Below are 22,233 nucleotides of genomic sequence, written 5' to 3'. Positions count from 1 at the left end.
CCTGAACTAAGAATGGGACCTACTGTTATTCCAGTAACTACAGAAACCAAGTTCTTGGGACTCATTTTTGACCGAAAACTCACATTTCTAGCACACATTCATCAACTAAGAGAAAAGTGCAAAAGAACTTTGAACCTCCTCCACACTCTATCCTCTACTGGGTGGGGTGCTGATCGAGCTTCATTGCTCCATCGTTATCATGCACTTATACGTTCAAAGCTGGATTATGGGTCCTAAGTCTATGGTTTGTCAAGACAGAGTAACCTACGATGGTTGGATTCCATCCATCATCAGGGTATACAGATATACAGATTCCATCCATCATCAGGGTATACTGGTGCCTTTCGCACCTCACCCACTCGAAGTCGCTATGTAGAAGCAAATGAACCGGCTCTATCACTTCGACGGAAACAGTTGTCTCTTAATTACGCCCTAAAAATAAAATCTCTCCCAGATCACCGTACATGGAATAGTATCTTCTTCTCTGCATTGGGAAGCTCAATATCACACACATCAAACTGCTATACATCCTTTTGGTATGTGTATTAAAGAAACTGTGCAAACTGTTAGTATAAATGTTGACAACATTAGCTACACTAAACATAACAACATTCCTCCATGGCAGGTTTGCACACCATCCCAAAACCTCTCACTTTGTCAGTTACAGAAATCTTATACCCCATCATCCATTTACTACAATTGTTTAATGAACACAGAGAAGCACATGCTGATTTCTTACCCATCTATACTGATGATTCAAGAACTAACACCTCTGTTGGCTGTGCTGCTGTGTTCCCTGACATTATTATCTCAAATCAGATCCCACCAGATTGCAGTAATTATACAGCAGAGTTACATGCCATTCAGCTTGCACTTGTGCATATAAAAGAAAACTGCTACCAAAAGTGTATAATTTATACAGACTCATTGAGCTCTTTACAGGCTATCTCTTCTCCTATGTATAATCCTCATCCAGTACTTTATGAAGTGCTACACCTGCTTCACAAAATGAAAATCCTAAATTTCGATGTTCAGTTCTGCTGGATTCCCAGCTACATCGGAATCAAAGGAAATGAGGCTGCTGCTGCTAAATCAGCCCATACCTTCTCCACATACTATTTGACAGTTCCATATACAGACTACGGACAACAGATCAAAGCTAATTGCTCAGTGGGAGTTAACATGGCAAGAAACATCAACAAACAAATTATATAACATTAAACCTGGAATTAAACACTGGCATTCTAGTCAACGTACAAAGAGAAGGGAGGAGGTTATCCTTGCTGGGCTCCGCATAGTTCACAGTCACCTTACGCATTCTCATTTACTGAGAGCTGATGACCCTCCCATATGTGAAAAATGCAACACACATCTCACTATTAATCATATTCTGGTAGATTGTCAAAAAATTACACAAGAGAGGAATGAAATTTTCACCTATCTAACCAAGCCATACACACTCAGGGAAATGCTTGCAGACTCAGGCAAATTGCACGGTGTTTTTAATTTTTTAGTAAGAATTCATTTGTACAAACACATTTGACCATAAATTTGTTTATATGTAAATACTTTTTTTTTGCTTAACTTAACTTTTATACATATATATTATTCATTAGGTTAAATCTGACCAATTATGTATTACCATGGGCCTTGATCTTGTATATTTGTATCACCCCGCTGTAATTTTGTTAATATGTAAATACCATAATGCTAAACTTAAATTTTATGCATCAATGCTGTATAATAATTCCTTTCACTCTTTTATGTATTAGTATAACAATGTTTGTTGTATTATGTTAAAGATACCAAGCAATTTTAAACCTGGTTTTACTCCATTTTTCCCAAGTAAGCAAACAGACAAAATGTCAAGTTTGCGCCTGCAATTGATGCAAGACTAGCTGATCCTACAGGTAGGGCAAGACCAAGGCAACTCGTGGTAAAGGTGGAGCAAGATCTGATCACTACTTAATATTTACCCTTAATGCCAAAACACATCTCCAAGAAGGGGATGTATGATGTTTTGTATTAAAGGCAAGGGGCCTGGCCCCTTGCCTTTAATACAAAACAAATACTTACGGCAAGGAAGGCAACGGGAAACCACCAAAAATTAACTATTTTTGCACTACTGTAATAACCTCTGACCACCTTGTGTGTTGCTGGGCCCTCTGCAGCAGTTCTGTTTACCTAGAGATGCTGCTTTGTGAAACTAGATTCTCTTGTACAGACATTTTTTAAACTGTCTTTAAATGTCTTTAAACGGACTTGTTTTTAAATTTTCTGTAAATGCTAATGATGTAACCTTTAGTATGGCACAGTATGACAAAAACTACAAAGGTCATACTGTGCCAATGATCTTTGTAGTTTTTGTGCCAAATAAACTATAAACCAACCAACCAACCAACCACCACTAGTGTTTTCACAGACAATCACAAAATATATGCCCATGGCGGGATTTGAACCCATAACTGTTTGGCTGGAGAGCGGGTATGCTAACCACTCAGCCAACCAGGCTGGCTATGTATTTATGTATTGCTTGTGTCAGATACTGCCTTATCATTTCCAATACACTGTCAATCTTGATGCTAGTTGACTATGGAGCTTCTCGTAATCGCCCATCTTATGGTTCCACACACATATGGCTTCTCAATAATGACCGTTTCCTGTTTGACTATCTTCCAAATCAGTACTTTATGGTGACTTCTCCTACAGATAGCAGTGTTGATACCTTGTTTACAACCACATTCTGTGATGATCTTACCAAATCCAACACCTGCAAACCTTGTGCTGCTTCGCTGCTTAAGACAGTTATTATTGTTATTATTGTACAGGTGCCTCCATGAAGTCCGAAGACTCATTGCAGGAGACCCAAACTATCCACACAATCTATCATACCTCTCCTTCAATCCATTTCAGACAAAACACTCACAAATGACTCAAAAAAATTCAATTTTTGTAGTTACGATTCCCCAAAGTTAAGCCAACAGATTTGCTTGCCATTGGTTACTGGAAGCAAAAGGGTGCTATGCTGATTCCTCGAAAATAAGTTGGTCCATTATGGGAGGCCCACCTAAATAAAGCTGCTTAGAAGGAGTTAAGCTGTTTGCTAAACAATCATTTCTTGTTTACAATTCAAAATGGTTACATGTCTTGTGTTTTGTTCATGAAAGTTTTGTTTGTGCAATAGAGTTTGTATCTAAGACCATGGGCAGGGAAATGAAAGATGTGGATTTTGACACATTACCAGTGCACTGAAAGGCAAACAAAAAAGGTTGGGTTAGAAAAGAAATTTTAATGAATGGTTCAATGTTTTGTTCCAAAGTTAAACGCTATTTGATGGGGGAAAAAATCTGGACTAATGTTTTATTCATTATAGACAATGCACTTGGCCAACCTGTTTTACAACACCCAAATGTGGAATTTTGTTTTCTGCCACCTAATACAACATCCTTAATACAACCACTAGACCAGGGTGTGATCGCTATCTTCAAAACTTACTAAATAAGAAGATTCCATTTCAATATATTTTGGATAATGAGAGTTTATTTTTCACTTGGTTAGACTATAATAAGTTTAGTTTAATCCTTTATCCAAGTGTGAGTAAACAAAGTTTGCACCTGAAAGTATCTTCAGGACTGGGGTAAGGTAGTACAACACTAGGCAACTCATTGCAAAGGTGGAGAAAGTTCTCATCACTCCCTACTACCTTACCCCAGTCCTGAAGATACTTTTAGGCACAAACTTTGTTTGCTCACACTTGGATAAAGGATTAAACTAAACTTATTACATTTTGGATAAAAATAACCTACTGACAGTTATTGATGTGTGGAAGAAATTTTCTGTTTTGGATTGCATCAAACTTGCTAAGTTGTCATTATCAGAATTGAAACCATCAATTTTAAATGCATGCTGGAAAGCTGCTTGGCCAAAATGTGTGAAAAAGAAAAAAGTGATGATGATGAAGAGAATTCCGCTCACTGCAAGATTAATTAAAGAAGGACTTCAAATGGCTAGTAAATTGTGAAGTCATTTTCTTACATATGATCCAAATACTGAACGAGCTGAACAGTTTAAATATGAACTGAAGTCATGTATGGTGCGACATGAAGAATTATACAAAGATCTCGTTAAAACAGGATATCAACGATTAATTACAGAGTTCGTGGTAAAAAAAATCGACCTTCAGAATTATTAAAAATTAGTGCTAATTTAGTTCCTTTTACTGAAGAAAATATTTCACCATTACAGTATTATTATTATTATTATTTCCCAAGACCTCATGGAGTCAAAGACTCATCTGGGAGGTCCTTTTATCACACACACATCTCATCATACCGTGTCTTAAACACACTCAAACTCCTTGCAGACACCACACTCTCAGGCAAGGCATTCCAATCATTCACAACTTTGCATGAAAAAACCTGCCTCTCACTCCCCTACTCACACCCTCTTTATACAGTTTCCAGGGATGACCTCTGGTTCTCCTCTGATCTCCCACTATTCTCTGTAGAACTTCTCCACCATTGATCTTATAACAACCCCTTACCAACTTATAGGTCTCTATCATATCTCCCCTCTTCCTCCTCTTCACCAGACTCTGCAAATTACATCTTCTGAATCTTTCCTCATACTCAACATTCCAGAGGTCAGAAACTACCTTAGTCAGTCGCCTTAGGACCCTTTCCAACATTCTCTTCATCCTTCTGAAAACCCAGTGACCAAATCTGGGCACAATAGTCCATGTGTGTGGCCTAATCAAAGTCTTATACAATGGAACAAGAATCTCCCTACTTCTACATGTCAGCATCCTCCGCATCATTCCCAGAAGTCTTTGTGTTGTCTTCACAATTTTGGATGTGTCCCCTAAATTTTAGATCCTTATCCACTATCACCCCTAGATCTCTTATTTCCTCTACCTCCAACAATATATTCTAACCAAGCATAAATTCTGCATCCCATCTTTGTTTTCCAAATTTTAAAACCTTACATTTTGCAACATTGAACTCACATCCCCATTTGCTTGCCCAATCACTCAATTTATTGAAGTCTTCTTGCAAAGCCACAATATCTTCACTACTCTTTATGGTTCGTTCCACCTTTGCATCATCTGCAAACAACTGAATATCTCCATCCAAATCTTCGCCAATATCATTAATATACAAGTTAAATAGTAATGGCCCTAAAACAGACCCCTGAGGCACTCCACTAGTGACTTTCCTTTTCCTGGATATCGCACCCCATACACAACTTGTTGATACCTATCAGATAGCCAGTCTCCAATCCAATGTCAACTTATCATGAGGTACTCTATCAAAAGCCTTTGCAAAATCCAAGTGTATTACTATGTATCCTTCTCCTCTGTCCAAAGAAGCAGTCATTTTATCGTAATAAGTAAGTAGATTACTAAAACATGACCTCCCTTTAGCAAATCCATGCTGTCCACCAAAGATTATACCATTGTTGTCAACCCAACTCTGGATCCTAGTTCTCACAAGCTTCTCCAACAACTTAACCACAACATCTGAAACAGAGATAGGCCTATAGTTTGATGCTTGAGTTCGATCACCTCCTTTATGAAGTGGCACAATCTTGCTCTCCTTCCACTCTTTAGGAACTTGACCAAGTGCAAGACTCGTATTAAAAAAATATGTCAAGGCAGATGTCAACTCTCGGCACATTCCTTCAGAATACGCGGTGATACATTATGAAGTCCCACAGCCTTATTATCCTGTTCATACAGAACGGCCTGTATGAACAGGATAGCCAAAGTGTTTCAAGTGATGGAAGTGATTCCATTCCAGTCTCACACAAAAGAATGCGGCTACTATCAGAAAGTGATGGGGAATAAAATTTAATAATTAATAACCATATGCATGGGTGTATTTGGGTCTTTTTGAATTTCTGTTTTATTAGTGACACACTATTTTCTTTAAGAAAGATACATATATACATTAAGTAAGTATTTAAAATAAAAAATATTCCATTAAAATTAAATAGTATTTTATTCAATGATTTTCATATGTTTTGTTTGAAAATAACTTATTGTTTGTATAGGGTTTTCACATTTGGAATCATTCTTCTATTTTACTATATGCACTGTATTCTTTTTTACATGATTTTCATTTACACGGATATTTCTGGAACCAATCTACCGTGTAAATAAAGAATTGGGTGTACTGCCATTTTTTTGGGATTTTGCAAAGGCATTTGACAGGGTGCCACATGATAAGCTGATATTTAAGTTGCAGCATGTGATTTTAGATGTCGGGTTAGTCAACTGGATTCAGGATTGACTCTCTGATAGGTATCAGAGAGTTGTGTATGGTGGGGCAGTATCAAGGAGGCAGAAGGCTACAAGTGGGGTCGCACAGGGCTCAGTACTGGGACCTGTATTGTTTAATCTTTATATCGATGAGATTGTCAATGGATTGCAGGGGGATATTCAGTTGTTTGCAGATGATGTGAAGCTGAGAAGGGTTATTAGTAATAGAGCAGATGTGGCAGTCCTGCAAGAGGATTTGAATAAACTAGACATGGGCAAATGAATGGGGGTTTCGGTTTAATGCAGCAAAATGTAAAGTACTGAAGTTTGGGATACTTGATTGGAGGAAGTAGGGGAGACAAGAGATCTTGGGGTGATGATGTACAAAAGTAGTGAAGGTAACTCAGAGGATTGCTGCAATACTGAGAAGGAAGCTGACGTAAAGAGATAAAAGAGTTATCATTCCATTGTATAGGACACTGATCAGACCACATTTAGACTATTGTTCTCAAATTTGGTCCCCAGGATTTAAAGGGGATAAATTAACTGGTTTCAGGATTATACAATGTTAATTATAAAGAATGACTGAGGGAATGTGGACCTCAGAATTTGGTAGATAGAAGAAGGAGGGGTGATATGATTGAGACTTTTAAATTGTTGAGAGATAGTTACAGGGTTGATACTGGGGAGTTCTTTCACTTGGTGGAACAGTGGGAAGGAGCGATGGCAAGGGGCCATCCCTGGAAGTTGCAAAAGGTAGCTGTGAACAAGAGGGTCAAGAGTGGTTTCTTTGCATGGAGGGTGGTTGAACTGTGGAATGCATTGGCTGATAGAATGCTGAGAGCAAGAACGGTCAATGAGTTCAAGGAGTGGTATGATAGACTTTGTGTTTCTAGGAAGGACCGCCTATGATGAGTCTTTTGATTCCATGGAAGCCTCAATAATAATAATCTGATTTTGTCTTCCTTGCCATACTGGTCACCTTTCTTGCCTGAGCCTTGTATCATACTGTTCATGAGTGTTCTGGTCATCTTTCTCTTTACATACCCTCCATCAATGCTGTAACGAGGCCATGGCGAAAGAGGCGTCCGCCATGGGTGCAACTAGGTTTGGGGCACAAAACGTAAAAAATGTAAAAAATAAAAATAAATAAATAGATATAAAAGTCCGCTATTTTATATTGTATTTTTAAATTTCGGCAATACGCCACTTTAGACATACAAACGGACACACTGCAACTCATTTTGATGGGGGGTTAATAGTAAGTATTTAACATATTGCTTATGACAAAATTGTTGTCATTTTTGGGTTGGGGGGGTGCAAGTTAGACACTTGCCACAGGCGCTTCATACCCTCCTTACTGTACTGCCCTCCATAGCATTTTCTTTTTCTGCAACTCATGCTTAATGATATTATTCATCCATCTAACTCCCACCTGATTAATCTTCCTTTCTTTAGGTATACAATTTAATACTGCTTACTCTAGATGACCCTTAACTATCTTCCATGCACTAATAACATCCTTACTTTGCAGTGTTTCATGTCAAGGCACAGATTTAAGCTTCTTCCTAAGTTTGTGATAATCATCTGCTCTGTACCACATATACTGCTTCTTGACAGAATATTCCTCATGTTTTACAATCTCACAAGTCAAGACTACATGGTCACTTTTGTCAATCAGAGACAATGTATCCACCTTGGTTATGGATAGCCCTTCTGATCCTATGACCAGGTTTAATATTCTCACTCACCTAATCCCCTTCATCACATGCTGCCACAAGTAATTATCTCCCAGTAAGTGTATAAATTCCATTTCTTTCCTGCCTTATGATCTTTCTTCCTTCCAGGCTGTATCTTCATAGTTGAAGTCTCCCATAATAATCACTCGACCTATACTCATTGTACTAATTTGGCTATGCATGTCTTCCAGATCATTCATAGAACTCTCTGGCCTATAGCAACTACCAACTGTATATTATGTCTTACTGGCCTTGATCTCACAGCAGATGGCTTTAAATGAACAGCCATCCTCCTGCTTTTTTTGGCTGCAATTCATCTGCTGTCATGAACGGTGTTCCCCCCCCCCCCCCATCCTATCTTCTCTATCTTCCTTGAAAATACTAAATCCTTCACATTCTATCCTTATAACCTCATCATCCACTGTTAGCTAAATCTCACTAATGCTTATAACTTCTGGCAAGGTTGCACTAACCAATGCCAAAAATTCCTCCCTCTTGTTCCTGGTACTTTTGGCATTAGTATACAGAAACTGCAGCATCCCTTTAAGCCTCCACCTACCTTTACTTCCTGAATTGACAACCTATTATTTTTGCTTGGGAGACTAGATTCTGCACTTGGTCATTCTTACACTCACTTGCCTCATGAGTGCTTTCACACAAACTCACCTGCTTCCACCCTAATTCTTAAGTTTTCTTGAATTTGCACTTCAACATGCTTGGTGAATGAAGCTCTCTAGACACCTAATACAAAACCCATTTAGATGCAGTCCATCAGCATTATACAAATCCTTCTTTCCATCAAACGCAGACCACAGATCCACAAATCATACATCATTCCTCTTCTGCACAACCTACGTATTGATTTATTGGTTATCAGTACCCTTCTCCTCAGTTAGGCTCTGTTATAGCATGGCAGGAGACTTACAATCTTCACCTTCTCATTCTTCAGTTTTGCATTTTCTAACAACTCCTTTGCATCCTTCCTCATAGAAAACTTCTCTAGTTATCGCAGAAACTCAACCAATTCACTCTCCCTGTTACCATACACTATCTCTTCTTTCCAGTTCACATTCCTATAATTACAATCTCCCATTGGGCTCATCTCACTTTTATTTTCCCAACTAATTTGTTTAAATATTTAATAATCAGTGCTCTCCATATTCTCTGGCCTATAACAGCATGCTATTAGATATACTATTCTATTGATCTCAGCTTCACACCAAAGAGTTTCAGAATCATCATATGTACTACTATTTTTCAGTTCCATTCTTAAAGGACACATTTCCTCTGTTATCATTAACAGCACTCTCTACCCCACTCTCTCCAGCTTTCTGTGCTTTCAGAAAATTCAGTATCCTACCATTTCTAGTCCAACAAGTATATCATCCTCAGATAACCAAGTTTCACTTACACCAATTATCTTTAGCATACCGATGATCAGTATTACAAACTCAGCTCCTTTATTTCATATATTCACAAATGTAACAATTCCCCAATTCTCCACTCTTTGAGGCAATCCCACCAACTCTATCGCTCTGCTGTTATAATACACCTCGCTTTGATCGGACCATCACCATTTCCCTGATCCTGAGTCTGATTTACATTCCTAACTTGATCTCCACCTTTTTGCACTACATCACCCTGTGCTGCACTGTCATAATCATTTTTGTATTCATCTTCTTTCTGTCCTTCAATAACCTGTTTCTCTCTCTCTCTCTCTCTCTCTCTATGGCACTTACCCATGCAAATTTCATATGGACACTGTGTACTGTTAGCAAAACAGTCACTCCAAATGTCCAACAACAAATCCATTCAAATGCAATTCTTTAAAGCTGATGCTTTAAATCATTCTAACTTCACTTCAAATTCACTCCATACATTCACAAATTGAAAACCCTTTGTATGACACAAATACAACTATCTTGTTATTCATTGCTTTCCTTTTCAATTCACTGTTATGTTTAGACAACATATTAACCACAATACTCAATGACAATATTATCATTCTCCTCCTGTAACTACTTCAAATCCCATTTGACATTCCTTTCACACAAAGATATTCATTTCAACTTGCCACTGAAACATACCTATTATCTTCAGACATTTGCTTCTTCCTATTAATCTCCTTCTCATTCACATCAGTGAATCCTTCAGACATTCATTTCTTCCTCTTTATCAACTTGCTCACATTCTATAATAATGTTATCCTTGAACTAGATAAGGGAATGGATACACCATGAGACTTTTGAATTTCGCTAAGGCTTTTGATAGAATACAACACGGAAGACTGTTGCATAAATTGGAGAATAATGGTTTGGATTATAAAATCATCATAATCATCATCTCATCTGCTTGATAATGGGTTGAGTCCACTAAGAAGAAAGGTTCTCCACTTATTGCAGTCTTTAGCCATCTCAGTTGTGACTCTATAGCCAGGCAGATGGGAATGTTCTTTCAGCAACTTTATCCAAGTACGTTTTGGTCTGCCTCTAGGTCTTTTACTTCCTATATATCCATTCAGAGCTAAATATGGCAGTCTATGAGGGGGGAGGGGGGGCATTCTCTGGATGTGACCAAACCATCTCAGGTGATGCTTAATGATTGTACCTATTATGTCATCTGGGAAGTTTAATTCTATTCTGACTTGATCATTAGTCTTGTGTTGCATCCAGTGGGTGTTATTAATTTTTCTGAGGCATTTCATTTCAAATGCTTGAAGTTTCTTGATTGGTTGTTGAGTTAATCTCCAGGCTTCTGAAGCATAAGTAGCTGAGGGGATGATAATTGTTTTATATAATTTTAATTTTAGACTTTTTAGGGTATTTTTTTATTTTTCCATATTTTGTTTAGTTTATTAATGCTGGTCCATCCTAGGTTTAGCATTTGTTTTACTGTTTCCATATTGTTGAGGTTACTAGAAATGAGACTACCAAGATAAACATATTTATTAACTTGTTCCAATGGGTGATTTTCGAGATTTATGGAAATATTTTCTTCTTCTCTACCTATCTTCATTATTTTTGTTTTATGAAGATTTATTTTCATACCATAAGTTTTACAGGAGTCATTTAGAATATTAATAGTTTTTTCTAACTGTAATTTAGAATCTGCTAAGATAATGATGTCATTAGCGTATTTAATGTGATTAATGTTGGTACCATTGATTTTTATGCCTGGTTCATCAGTTATGGTTTTACAGACCATAAGTTTTTATGGTCTGTAAAACCATATTTATGGTCTCACTTCAACTCTTTATCATCTAGGAAGATGATAAAGAGTTGAAGTGAGAGAGGGCAACCCTGCATTATTACACCTTTCTAAACTCTGAAATCCTCGGGTTTAATGTTGTTCGTTTTTAACAAAAGCTTTGGTGTCTCCACAATAATATGTAATAAATGTTGAAATATCCGAATCCATTTTTACGTTTTTTAAGATAGTGATCAATTTGTTTCTATTAACTGAATCAAAGGCTTGCTTGAAATCTATAAAACAACAGTATATGGGCAGGTTGTATTCCCGATATTTTTGTTATATTATTAATGGTGACGATGTGGTCTATAGTGGATCTATGTGGCCTGAATCCTGCTTGGTTTTCCTCTATGATTTTTTCTGTAAGCACCTGTGTTCTCTTTTGTATAATTCGGATGAATAGTTTATAACTGACTTAAGAGTGTTATGGGTCTATAATTTTCACATATTCTTCTGTCTCCTTTTTTGTGAATTGGTATAATAACTCCTGTTTTCCAGTCAGTTGGAATTACTCCAGTATAAAGAATTTGATTAAATAATTTCATGAAGAAGTTAATGGCTTCCTTGCCACCATATTTCCAGAGTTCTATAGATATTTCATCTTTGCCAGTAGCTTTCGAAAGTTTCATTTGGTTTATTGCATTTATAATTTCTGCTGTGGTTATGGGTGTTGCCTTTTCATATATCATCTCTTCTGTTATAATTTCCTCCTCATATTCTTTTTGAAATAATGTTTGATGGTAGTCCTTCCAAATTGTTTTAATATTTTGTATTGATTCTGTTTCTAGATTGTTTTTATTTTTCATTGTTAGTGGTTTATCTTTATAGATCTTAGTTAATTCTTCTATAATTTTATATGCAGTTTTATTGTCATTTCTTTTATTAGCTTCTTCACACAGTTTTGCTTTTTCCTCCAACCAATTATTTTTAGCAGATATACACATTTTATCAATTTTGTTTTTAAGATTCTTATAATGTTGTTTATTTTCTTCTGTATTTTTTATATTTAATACATGCTTTGCTGCTCTTTTCTTCTAAAGTATTTAAAATTTCAGGGGTTATCATTCATGATTTAGCTTTGATGTTGTACCAAGTATGTTTCTTGCAGTACTTGTAACAATTTTTTTACCTTGATTCCATGTATTTTCTATATTATCATAGGTCTAAGCTCATCTAAGCTCATTTCCTATTAGTGTTTGATAGTTGTCTTGCATGAATTTCTCTTTCAGTTTTGACAGGTCCATTTTGTTGATAAGAGCTTGATTTACAGTACTTGAATTTTAGTTTAATTTTTGCCACAAGCAGTTCATGGTCAATGTCAAAATCTGGAGTTTTTAAAGTTCTAACATTTTGTACTGATGATTTCCAATTGGATTTGATTAAAATGTAATCAACACAGTTTTTTTGTATCATCTGGTGAGGTCCATGTGTATTTGTGGGAAGGTCCATGGAAAAAAGGGTATTACAGACATATAGATTATTTGCTTTACAAAATTCTAATAATCTTTGTCCTCTTTCATTTCTGTTATCAACTCCAAACCTGCCCATCACATCTTCCATGCCTGGGGTGAACTTCCCAATTTTGGCATTAAAATCTCCCATCATGTTTAATATAGGATTAATGAGGATTATAAAATATTAGTGTGGATAAGAAGATGACTGACTGGCAGATATCAAAAAGTGGTATACAGGGATGTGAGGCCGCAAGATTTAAGGTGACTGACTGGCCTGCTACGCTATTCCTCCCTTCCAGGAGCCTTGTTAGGGTTAAGTTTTATGCTTGCAATAACTCATCAGATGAAAGCTCCGACTCATATAGGCCGGAGCCAGGAAACTCATCGAGTGTGAATCCAGATGTCTGTTTCTTGTTTGGATGTAATCCTGCCACCCGTCCCAGCAGCATCCTCAGGAAGAAAGTTAAAAGAAAGCTTTGCAAGGACTGTCATCAACCCATTTATTCAAGTTCTCATCATGCTTGTTCCATATCTTTGGGAACTCCTGGTCAAGGAGTTCCCAATCTCAGACACTTCATATGTCAGGTCTGCGATCGTGCATTCTCCACCGTAGTCTGCCTTGGCGTGCATTGCACCTCAAAACATCCAGCCGAAGCCAACACTACAATAAGAACGGAGCGCATCAAAGCACATTGGACTGCTAAAGAAGAAAAGATCCTCACCACTCATGAGATCAAGTTGATGGCTCGAGGGATAAAGAAACTTAATGAGGCTTTATTTAAGGTGTTCCCGTTAAGATCCTTGGATGCCATCAAGTGTCACAGATGGAATGCCAGTTACAAAGCCTTAGTTCAAGAATTGGCAGCCCATCCACCACAGGTAGGGACAGGTCATATCTTCGTATCTCCTGTCCCTGCCTCTCCATCTTCCAGCCACCATCTTGCTGTCGAAGAAGCAGCTTTGATTCTCAGACTGACATCATCTCTAAATGATCCTCCTCTTCTGGAATATAACCATCAAATTCTTAAATCTCTCATCCAGACTCACCTTCTGGGAATGGATATCACAGATCAGTTGAATGACTACCTCCATGCTGAATTCTCCAAACACTTCATGCCTCATCAACATTGGCCTACATCTCGTTCTACAATGACTTTGTCAAATAGGAAGCAGAGGAGGAGGGCCTATGCAGCTATGCAGGCCCTCTATAAAAAGAATAGAGGGCAATGTGCCAAAACCATCCTTGATAGTGCTTCCTCTCCGCCTCTAGCAGACGTACATGATGATTTTGTTAAATTCTGGAGTACAGTCTTTTCTGCTCCACCTCCACACTTCCCTGATTATATGACCAACCTATGATATTGAGGTCCATTCTTGCCCTTCAAATATATACCAGCCTGTCTCCATCCAGGAGATTAAAGCAGCTTTTCCATCTAATTTCTCTGCCTCTGGACCTGATGGCTTTCCTGCGTCTAGGCTCCGAAGGTGCCGTTGAAGATTCTTCAAGACTTAGTGGACATTCTCCTTTCCAGTAAAGCAATATCACCATACACTATCTTCATTCTGAAGAAAGAAACTTTAAGCTGTGCATCAGACTTTAGACCTATTACCATCTCCCCTGTATACTTAGACTCTGTCATAAAATCTTAGTTAAATGACTTCAGCAACATATACAGCGTGATTATAGACAGAGAGCTTTTGTCCCTTCGGACAGCTGTGCCGAGAATATATATCTTCTTTCTTCTCCTCTCTGATTCCCGATGCCACCTTAAGCCTCTATATAATTGCCTCCATAGCGCAATTGGAAGAACAACAATACGTTGTGCCCTTCGATTGGAATAGGCCTAAGTTCGATTCTTGTCGCAACGGGAGGAATCTTTATCCGGACGATTTTCAATCGAAGGTTTAGCCGATCTCATACAGAGGTAGCAGGGTTTTTTCTCCTGGAAACTTGGGTTTTTCATCCCGTATACAGACAAATCGGCCCTTCAGAACACACGCAATTTACAGACATAGAATACCAGTTGTGGTGGAGATGGATGATAGATGGCGTTGATGGAGATGATTCATAGTAGAGGTTCGGTGTAGTGGAGACAGTTGTATCAGTTGAGACAACTTGTAGGTGTCCTCCTGCGATGAGTCTTCATACTCCTTGGAGGTGTCAGGAATAATAATAATATTGTGTAGCTAGACCTCCAAAAGGCCTTTGATAGCGTCTCCCTTCCTGCTCTCCTTCAAGCGCTGTCTATTGCTGGATGTCCATAACCCTTTCTTTCCTATGTTATGGAGCTATACTTGGGTAGCTTCATCACTATCACTACAGGGTCCCATGCAACTTCTATTCCCGCAGTGCAGGGTGTTCGCCAGGGTGATCCTCTATCTCCCCTTTTCTTTAACTGCATCATAGATGAGTTTCTTTACTCTCTCCTCCTAGCCATATAGGTTACTCTCCAGGCGCTTCTTCCTTTAATGCTATGACCTTTGCAGATGATCTTATTCTTGTAGCCTCTACTAAGATAGGTTTGCAGGAACTCCTTGACCGGGCAATTGACTTCTCTATTCGAGGCCTTTCTATTAATATAGAGAATTCCTGCTCTTTAGCTCTTGTCCCCTCTGGTCGTGACAAGAAGCTTAAGGTCGAGACTATAGAGTTTTCCCAGTATGGGAGGCCGTTGCATGCTTTGACCATCCTGGAAGAGTGGAGATACCTCGGTATCATGTTCACCCCAAAGGGAAGGTCTTCTGTCCCTTCTATCCTAGCTGGGATCGCTTCTTTGAGGAAAGCTCCTCGCAAGCCCCAGCAAAGACTGTTTCTCCTTTCTCACTATCTCCTACCTTGCTTTTACTACAAGTTGGTGCTTGGTAGGACATATATCTCGGTACTGTCCCGAATGGACAGGGCTATCCGTTCAGCCATGAGATCATGGCTCCGACTGCCGCCTGACACCCCTACTACATATTTCCATGCGAGAGTGAAGGACGGTGGGCTCAGGGTTCCATCACTTAGATGATTGATCCCACTCCTGTGGCTTTCAAGAATCGCGAAGTTAGAACTATCTTCTTTCCCTATCTGCAGAGAGGTTTTCTATAGCCCATTAATACAAGAAGACTTTAGGTGGGCTAAAGGCTGGTCCCATTATCAAGGTACCTTAATTGAGTCAGTACCTGCAGAACACAAGAGGTGGGCCTCTGTTGCACTGTTCTGTAGATAGTGCTCCTTTAAAAGAATCATATCTGGTGTCTCCCCAGCATGATTGGGTAAGGGATGGCACTAAACTCCTCCCTGGGTTCAAGTATATTGACCTTATCAGGACGAGGATCAATGCCCTGCCTACTCAAGCCCACACAGCTCAATGGGGTTGTGACGACTCAAACTGTAGAGCTGGCTGCCACTACAGTGAAACATTGTCTCATATAGCCCAGTGTTGCTTCCGCACCCATGGAGTCCACGTGCAGAGGCATGACACCGTGGTCTCCTTTCTGAACAACCACTTTAAGAACAAAGGTTGGGAGACCATGGTGGAACCACATTATAGGGCTTCCGCTGGTTTGCATAAGCCAGACTTAGTGATTAAAAGAGATGGTGATGTTTGGGAGTTGATGCCCAGGTAGTGAAAACAGGGCACCCACTAGCCTATAGCCATAATAATAAGGTAAACTATTACAAGAATAACCAAGATCGAGTTAGTAAGATACGGGAGGAGCATGAGGCAACTCCGAGGTTTACCAGCACCACCATGTTTACACATATCTTTACATGGCGTATGGAGCGCAGATAGCTATAAGGACTTAAAACAGCTTGGGCTTATGCAGAAGGATATAAAAGTTCTTTCCTTGAGGGCCCTACAGGGCACACTGGTGGCATGGCATTGCCGCCAGAGAATGACTACAATGATAACTAGAACAGGCATAGGGTAAAACACTTGTAAAGGCTTAGGTCTACATCAAGTCTGGATGTGATGTAAGGGTAGTACTGCCCATAACCAGTACAAAGATTATTAAAAAAAAAAAAAAAACTATTGGTGTACCACAAGGATCACTCCTTGGTCCACTGTTATTCAATCTGTACATTAATGATATTGGGAAGGATTTGACAGGTGACATACTGCTATTTGCTGATGATGCAAAGAGAAGTATCTTAATCAGGAATGCTGTGATATGCAGTATTTGCAGAATGATTGAATACTGGAATTGTGGACATGTGAAAATAGTTATCAGTTCAATGTTAATACATGTATGGTCATGCACTTTGGTGTGATTAGATATCCAATGTTGTATTATATTGATGGGATTATGCTTGAAGAAACTGATCAGGCTAGGGAACTTGGAGTTTTGGTAGACAGGAAGTTGAAATTCAAGAGTCACAGAAAAAATTGTAAATACAATTCAGAGAATAATTGCATTCTGAAACGAACCTTAACATGTAAAGATAAGGAAGCCATTTTGCCTATTTACAAGGCCTTGATAAGACCTCACTTGGACAAGTATGCGTCCAAGTTTCCATTGTGATATTGATATATAGTGGAGAGAGTGCAAAGGAGAGTGTAAAAAAATGATATCAGAATTGTGAAATACTGATTATGAAGACAGATTAAGAATTTGTAGACTGAAAACATTAGCAAACAGGAGAAAGATTGGTGATATGATTGAGACATACAAACTTCTGAAAGGGTCATACAGGATTTCAGTTGATGGAAGTTTTCATTTTATTGAGGGTTGGGAAAAGACAAGAGTGCATCCTTGGAAGCTGAGAATGAATGCTGAAAAATCAAGCCTTCACCCCAAGAAGGGGTAAGGGCTTGATTTTTCTCTCATTGGATGGTGCATGATTGGAATGGATTGCCATTGGATGTTGTGTGTGAGAGCAGTGTGAATGAATTCAAGAATAAGTATGATAGCTGGTGCATGTACTGTGTGGCCTTCCTGATGACTGAGTCCCTGTAGGTCTATCTTAATGATATGATAATAATAATATATTTAACCCCAGACTTTATTTTCATCTACCCTTGCCTAAGGACTTCATTTCTGTTACTATCACTACTAGCACTTCCATCCATTTACTGATTACTTCTGGTGATGGACTAGAGCATTTTGGAATGCTCTAGTCCATCACTTCTCCATCTTTTTTTTACCCTGGTGGAACCCTTGAAATAATTTTCAGGTGTCAAGGAATCCCCCATTTATATATTATTCAGTATACATTATATATTATCATTATTGTATTTATATGTACATTTATTTTATTTTTCAATCACAAACTATCACCATATCTCTATAGTGACCTCTTGAGGAACAATAGGATTCCAGAGAATCCCAGTTGGGAAACTTGCTCTGGCATGTTATTGTATTACACAATGTAATGTGTTCCTTCTTCTCATTTAATCTAATAGTCCATAAATATTTTGTTTGGGGGTATATACACTTAAACAATATTTGCAGTGGATACACTGCAAATATTGTTAAGTTCTCAGAGTTGAAACCTTCCACACTGTTGGTATGTGCTTTACCACCAATTATTTAATGTTAACTAGCATATTAACCCAAACATTGACAACCAAAGCAAACAATTCTGATATCACAATACAACAGTACAACACTTATATTCACTGAAATTTGACTCCATGATAGGAAATGAAAGAGAAATTTCAGGAAAATGAATATTCAGGGAAATGAAACTGCAGATGAAGTAGTATTCTGCAACATCAAGTGATTGCACAGATTTTGAGCTTTTTAAAACTACTCAAAAAGAAAATGTAAAAAGAATGATTCTCCAGGACACGACTTACCACTGGTATATAGCAGAAAAACCAGGAGCTACCATCAATCCCAATTTTAATTGCTGTGCCACTACCATGATCTCCTAGCTTCAAGACTGTACACATAAGACCAGTCAAGTTTAGCAATGGCAAAAAAATGTTCCCTATCTGTAACATCAAGGAAGCATCGCCAGTGCATTTACTAACTTGCATCTAAATGTTAAATTTATAATAACCCAGAAAAAGTGCTGTATAAAATACATGAATTTGACCTCTATGATCTGGTGTAATAACACCATGGGATAATAAAAAAAAAATGTTTTTTTTTTTTTATCTATCGTTCAAAAGCACCATTACAAAATCTATATTCTGTAGTATAGCAGCTAGAATAGAGAATGTTGGTGCTGGTAGGATGGCCTCAAACACACAGTGATTATTATTATGTTTATATACAAATTTAAGGAGTATTCGAAACAAGAGAGCTGAGTTTGTGGCATTGATTGAGACGGTATGTCCAAAAGTAATTGGAATAAGTGAAACTTGGTTATCTGAGGAGGATGTGATGTCGAGAATAGAATTAGAAGGATATATAATTTTCTGGAAGGATAGAGATGCAAAAAGAGGAGGGGAGGTGCTGTTAATGATTGCAGAGGAATTGTGTTTGCAATGTGGAAGTTGATAGTGCATGCAGAGATTTTGAATCTGTGTGGTGCAAAGTTGAAATAAACAGGTTAGTATACTTACTTAAGTATATCTGATAAGATGCTGTTATAGGATATAGTGGCATTATTGAACGAGCCATTTATCAGCACTATATCATACTGGTATAAATCATCCAGTGCAATATATAGAAGAGAGGCAAGTATTAGGAGAATTGAAAGTGAAAGAAACAGAGGTATATTAGGTGTTGGTTGGGTTAGATATGAATAAGGGTGTGGTAATGGATGACATATCACCAAGTATGCTTAAGGAATGTGCACCGCAGTTGATTATGCCCTTGACCTGGTAATTTTATTAAAGTCTTGCAGTGGGTAGGGTTCCTAAGGAGTGAAAAGAAAGCAAAATAGTACCACTCCACAAACATAGTTCTAAGACAGAAGTCTCCAGCTAAACGCCAGTCTGTATAACTGCAGTTGTGGTGAAGGTGTTGGAGAGAATGGTAAGGAATAGAATACTGTATTGGGTTGATGGACACGGCATTCTTTATGATGGGCAGCATGGATTTGTAAAGGGTGGGTCCTGGGAGAATCACATACGGTGATATTCTTAGACTTTGCAAAAGCGTGATAGATAACCACATGATAAATGTGGTAATCTATCAAGCTACAGAGGATGGGAATAGACAGTATATTGGCTAGATGAATCAGGGATTGGCTCTCTGAATGATACAGCAGGTTTTGTATGATGGAGCAGTGTCTCAAAAAAGAAGGGCAACCAGTGGCATGCCCCAGGGCCCCTGTTCTTGTCCTGTTCTGTTCTTGGGCCCCAGCCGTTTAACTTGTTTGTAAACAATATATCATGTGGGCTGACTGGATATCTTCAGTTATTTGCTGATGATGATGCAAAGTTGGGAAGAATTATAAGTAGCACTGCTGATGCTGAATCCCCTCACAAAGATTTAAATAGACTTTTTACTTGGACAAAAGAGTGAGGTTGTAGGTTTTAATATCAATAAGTGCAAGGTGTTGCATTTTGGAGTGCAGAAATGTAAGGGTGTGTATTATATCAATGGCGCCATACTGCAGGAAGTGGATGATATTAAAAATTTCTGAGTGATGGCTGACAGTAGACTAAGTCAGTAGTTTACTGGCAATATCCAAAGTTTAGAGGACATATTGCTAGAGGTTGCACATCATAGTGCTGCTATGATAAGAAGTACTCTAACATAGAAGGATAAGGAAGTGCCACTGTATAGGGCACTGGTCAGACCACACTTGGACTGTTGTGCTCAGATCTGGTCTCCTTGTTTTCAATGTAATGTGGAGACATTGGAGAGGGTCCAGAGACGAGTGACGACAATATCAGGAGTTTGGAATGCTGACTATGGAGAGAGGTTGAAGAGGTGAATTGCAGAGTTTAGTGGATTGGAGGAAGAGCGGTGATATGATAGAGACATTTAAGTTAGTGAGAGGATTTTATCAGATTAATCTAGCAGCAATTATAAAAAAAAGTAGCAGGTGAGAGGAGAAGAAACAGAGGTCATTCCAGGAAGTTATGTAAAAGTGTCGTGAAGAAGGGTGTGAGGAGTAGATTTTTTACATGGAGAATTGTCAGTGAATGGAATGCATTGCCAGAATGTGTTATTAATGCAAGGAGTGTTAAGGACTTTAAGATTCTATATGATAAATATGTTGTCAGTTGAATGAACCTCCTATGATCAGTCTTTCGACTCCATGGAGGGTGTAATAATAATAATATACAACATAATTTAAGAAAACACGTTTTTTTTTTTAACACAGTATAAACACTACTTCTCCTCACTCGCCATGTGAGGAGAAATAGTGTTTATACTTCTCCTCACATGGCGAGTGACATCTGTCTATTTCATATCATCCCTGTCACTACAATATCTCCACCTGGCTGATATATCCTTGCAAACTGACCATTGGGTAATTCAACTATTTCTTTTGTTTTTCTCATTCCCTACCATCAGCATTCATTAAAGTTATCCTTCATAGTCATTTCTTCTTTATACTCACAGTGTAGTGAAAGAACTCCTGCAACTTCCTTTGGCCTGCCTCATTAGCTTCTTTCATAAACTGATTTTGCCTCCTTCTGTGAAATTCTATAAATCTCTTTTCATAACAGTCAAATGATTGAAAAAATTGATTTCATTTATTTAAATAATTTTTTATGATTTTTAGGATGAGTTTAAGGAGTGGTATGATAGACTTTAAAGCAGACTTGTGATTGTGACTCCATGGAGGTAATGAAAATAATAATAATAATAAACATTGAATTTCAGCTTAGTCTCTTTATGAATTAGAACGTTTTTTTTTATTTTTTACTTCATTTTTTTCCCCCATCATAGGTATTATATCTTGAATCATGTTATAAGTGAAAATGTGCCAATAGATTATCCAATCAGAAACAGCTTATTGCAACTTGTGGACAATTTAAGGTATGAAGTGCTGGAGAAAAAGTCATCCATTGTTGATAACTCTAACTATTTTAATACCCATTATGCTGGGTGATTATAACAGTTTGGATTTAAGAAAAAAGTTTTGTATAATAAAGATTAAGTACTCAAGAATAAACTGACAATGTTTCATGTTATTAAATGCCAATAATAGATGTAATGAAGAATAAATCCTATTCCTGTTATGAATACTTGTGATTCTTCTGTGATAATGGTTTGAGAGATAGCATACTGAATTATAATAAACTTTTTTTTTGTGGTTTACATATATATATATATATATATATATATATATATGCCACATTTTATATTACTAGATGGTTTAAAGAAACATGGTATAGTAGAATGGTTGACATATATGTAGCAAAATAGAATTTATTAATGCTTATATATTTCTTTCTTGTTACAAGGTCATCATCAGGGAGAGAGATCGGTTAACAACATTCAAAACATGAGTCATGTTTTCATTATTGTCAACTAGCATGTTTACTTGCTAGTATCAGTCACGGCTGAGTAAAGTAAACTGGAAAATACACTATTAGAGTTCAAAGAAAAAGAGTAGTTAGCTTTTGTAATTCAAATACAAGATTACATAACTTATTCATTATTAAAAAAAAAAATAATAATAAATAAAATT

At 37.7% G+C, this 22,233-nt stretch overlaps 1 protein-coding gene across 3 annotated transcripts in view; it reads left to right on the top strand.

Moving 5' to 3' along the window:
- Window positions 1-21,738, top strand: part of LOC150109845 (uncharacterized protein C12orf56-like) — a 231,367-nt gene extending 209,629 nt beyond the window's left edge. For all 3 annotated transcript variants that reach the window (XM_090415354.1, XM_090415353.1, XM_090415357.1), the window contains one exon: window positions 21,489-21,738. In XM_090415354.1, coding sequence (XP_090271480.1) covers window positions 21,489-21,651 — 163 coding nt within the window. In that variant the 3' untranslated portion in view covers window positions 21,652-21,738. The remainder of the gene's footprint in view (window positions 1-21,488) is intronic.
- The last annotated feature ends 495 nt before the right edge of the window (window positions 21,739-22,233 follow it).

The sequence above is a fragment of the Typopeltis vanoorti genome, chromosome 1 (genome assembly GCF_054136105.1).
Source record: "Typopeltis vanoorti isolate ZY-2024b chromosome 1, IOZ_Tvanoo_1.0, whole genome shotgun sequence".
In the NCBI taxonomy this organism is placed as follows: Eukaryota; Metazoa; Arthropoda; class Arachnida; order Uropygi; family Thelyphonidae; genus Typopeltis; species Typopeltis vanoorti.
Note: the sequence above shows the minus strand (reverse complement) of the source record. Positions and strands in the feature narration are given on the sequence as shown.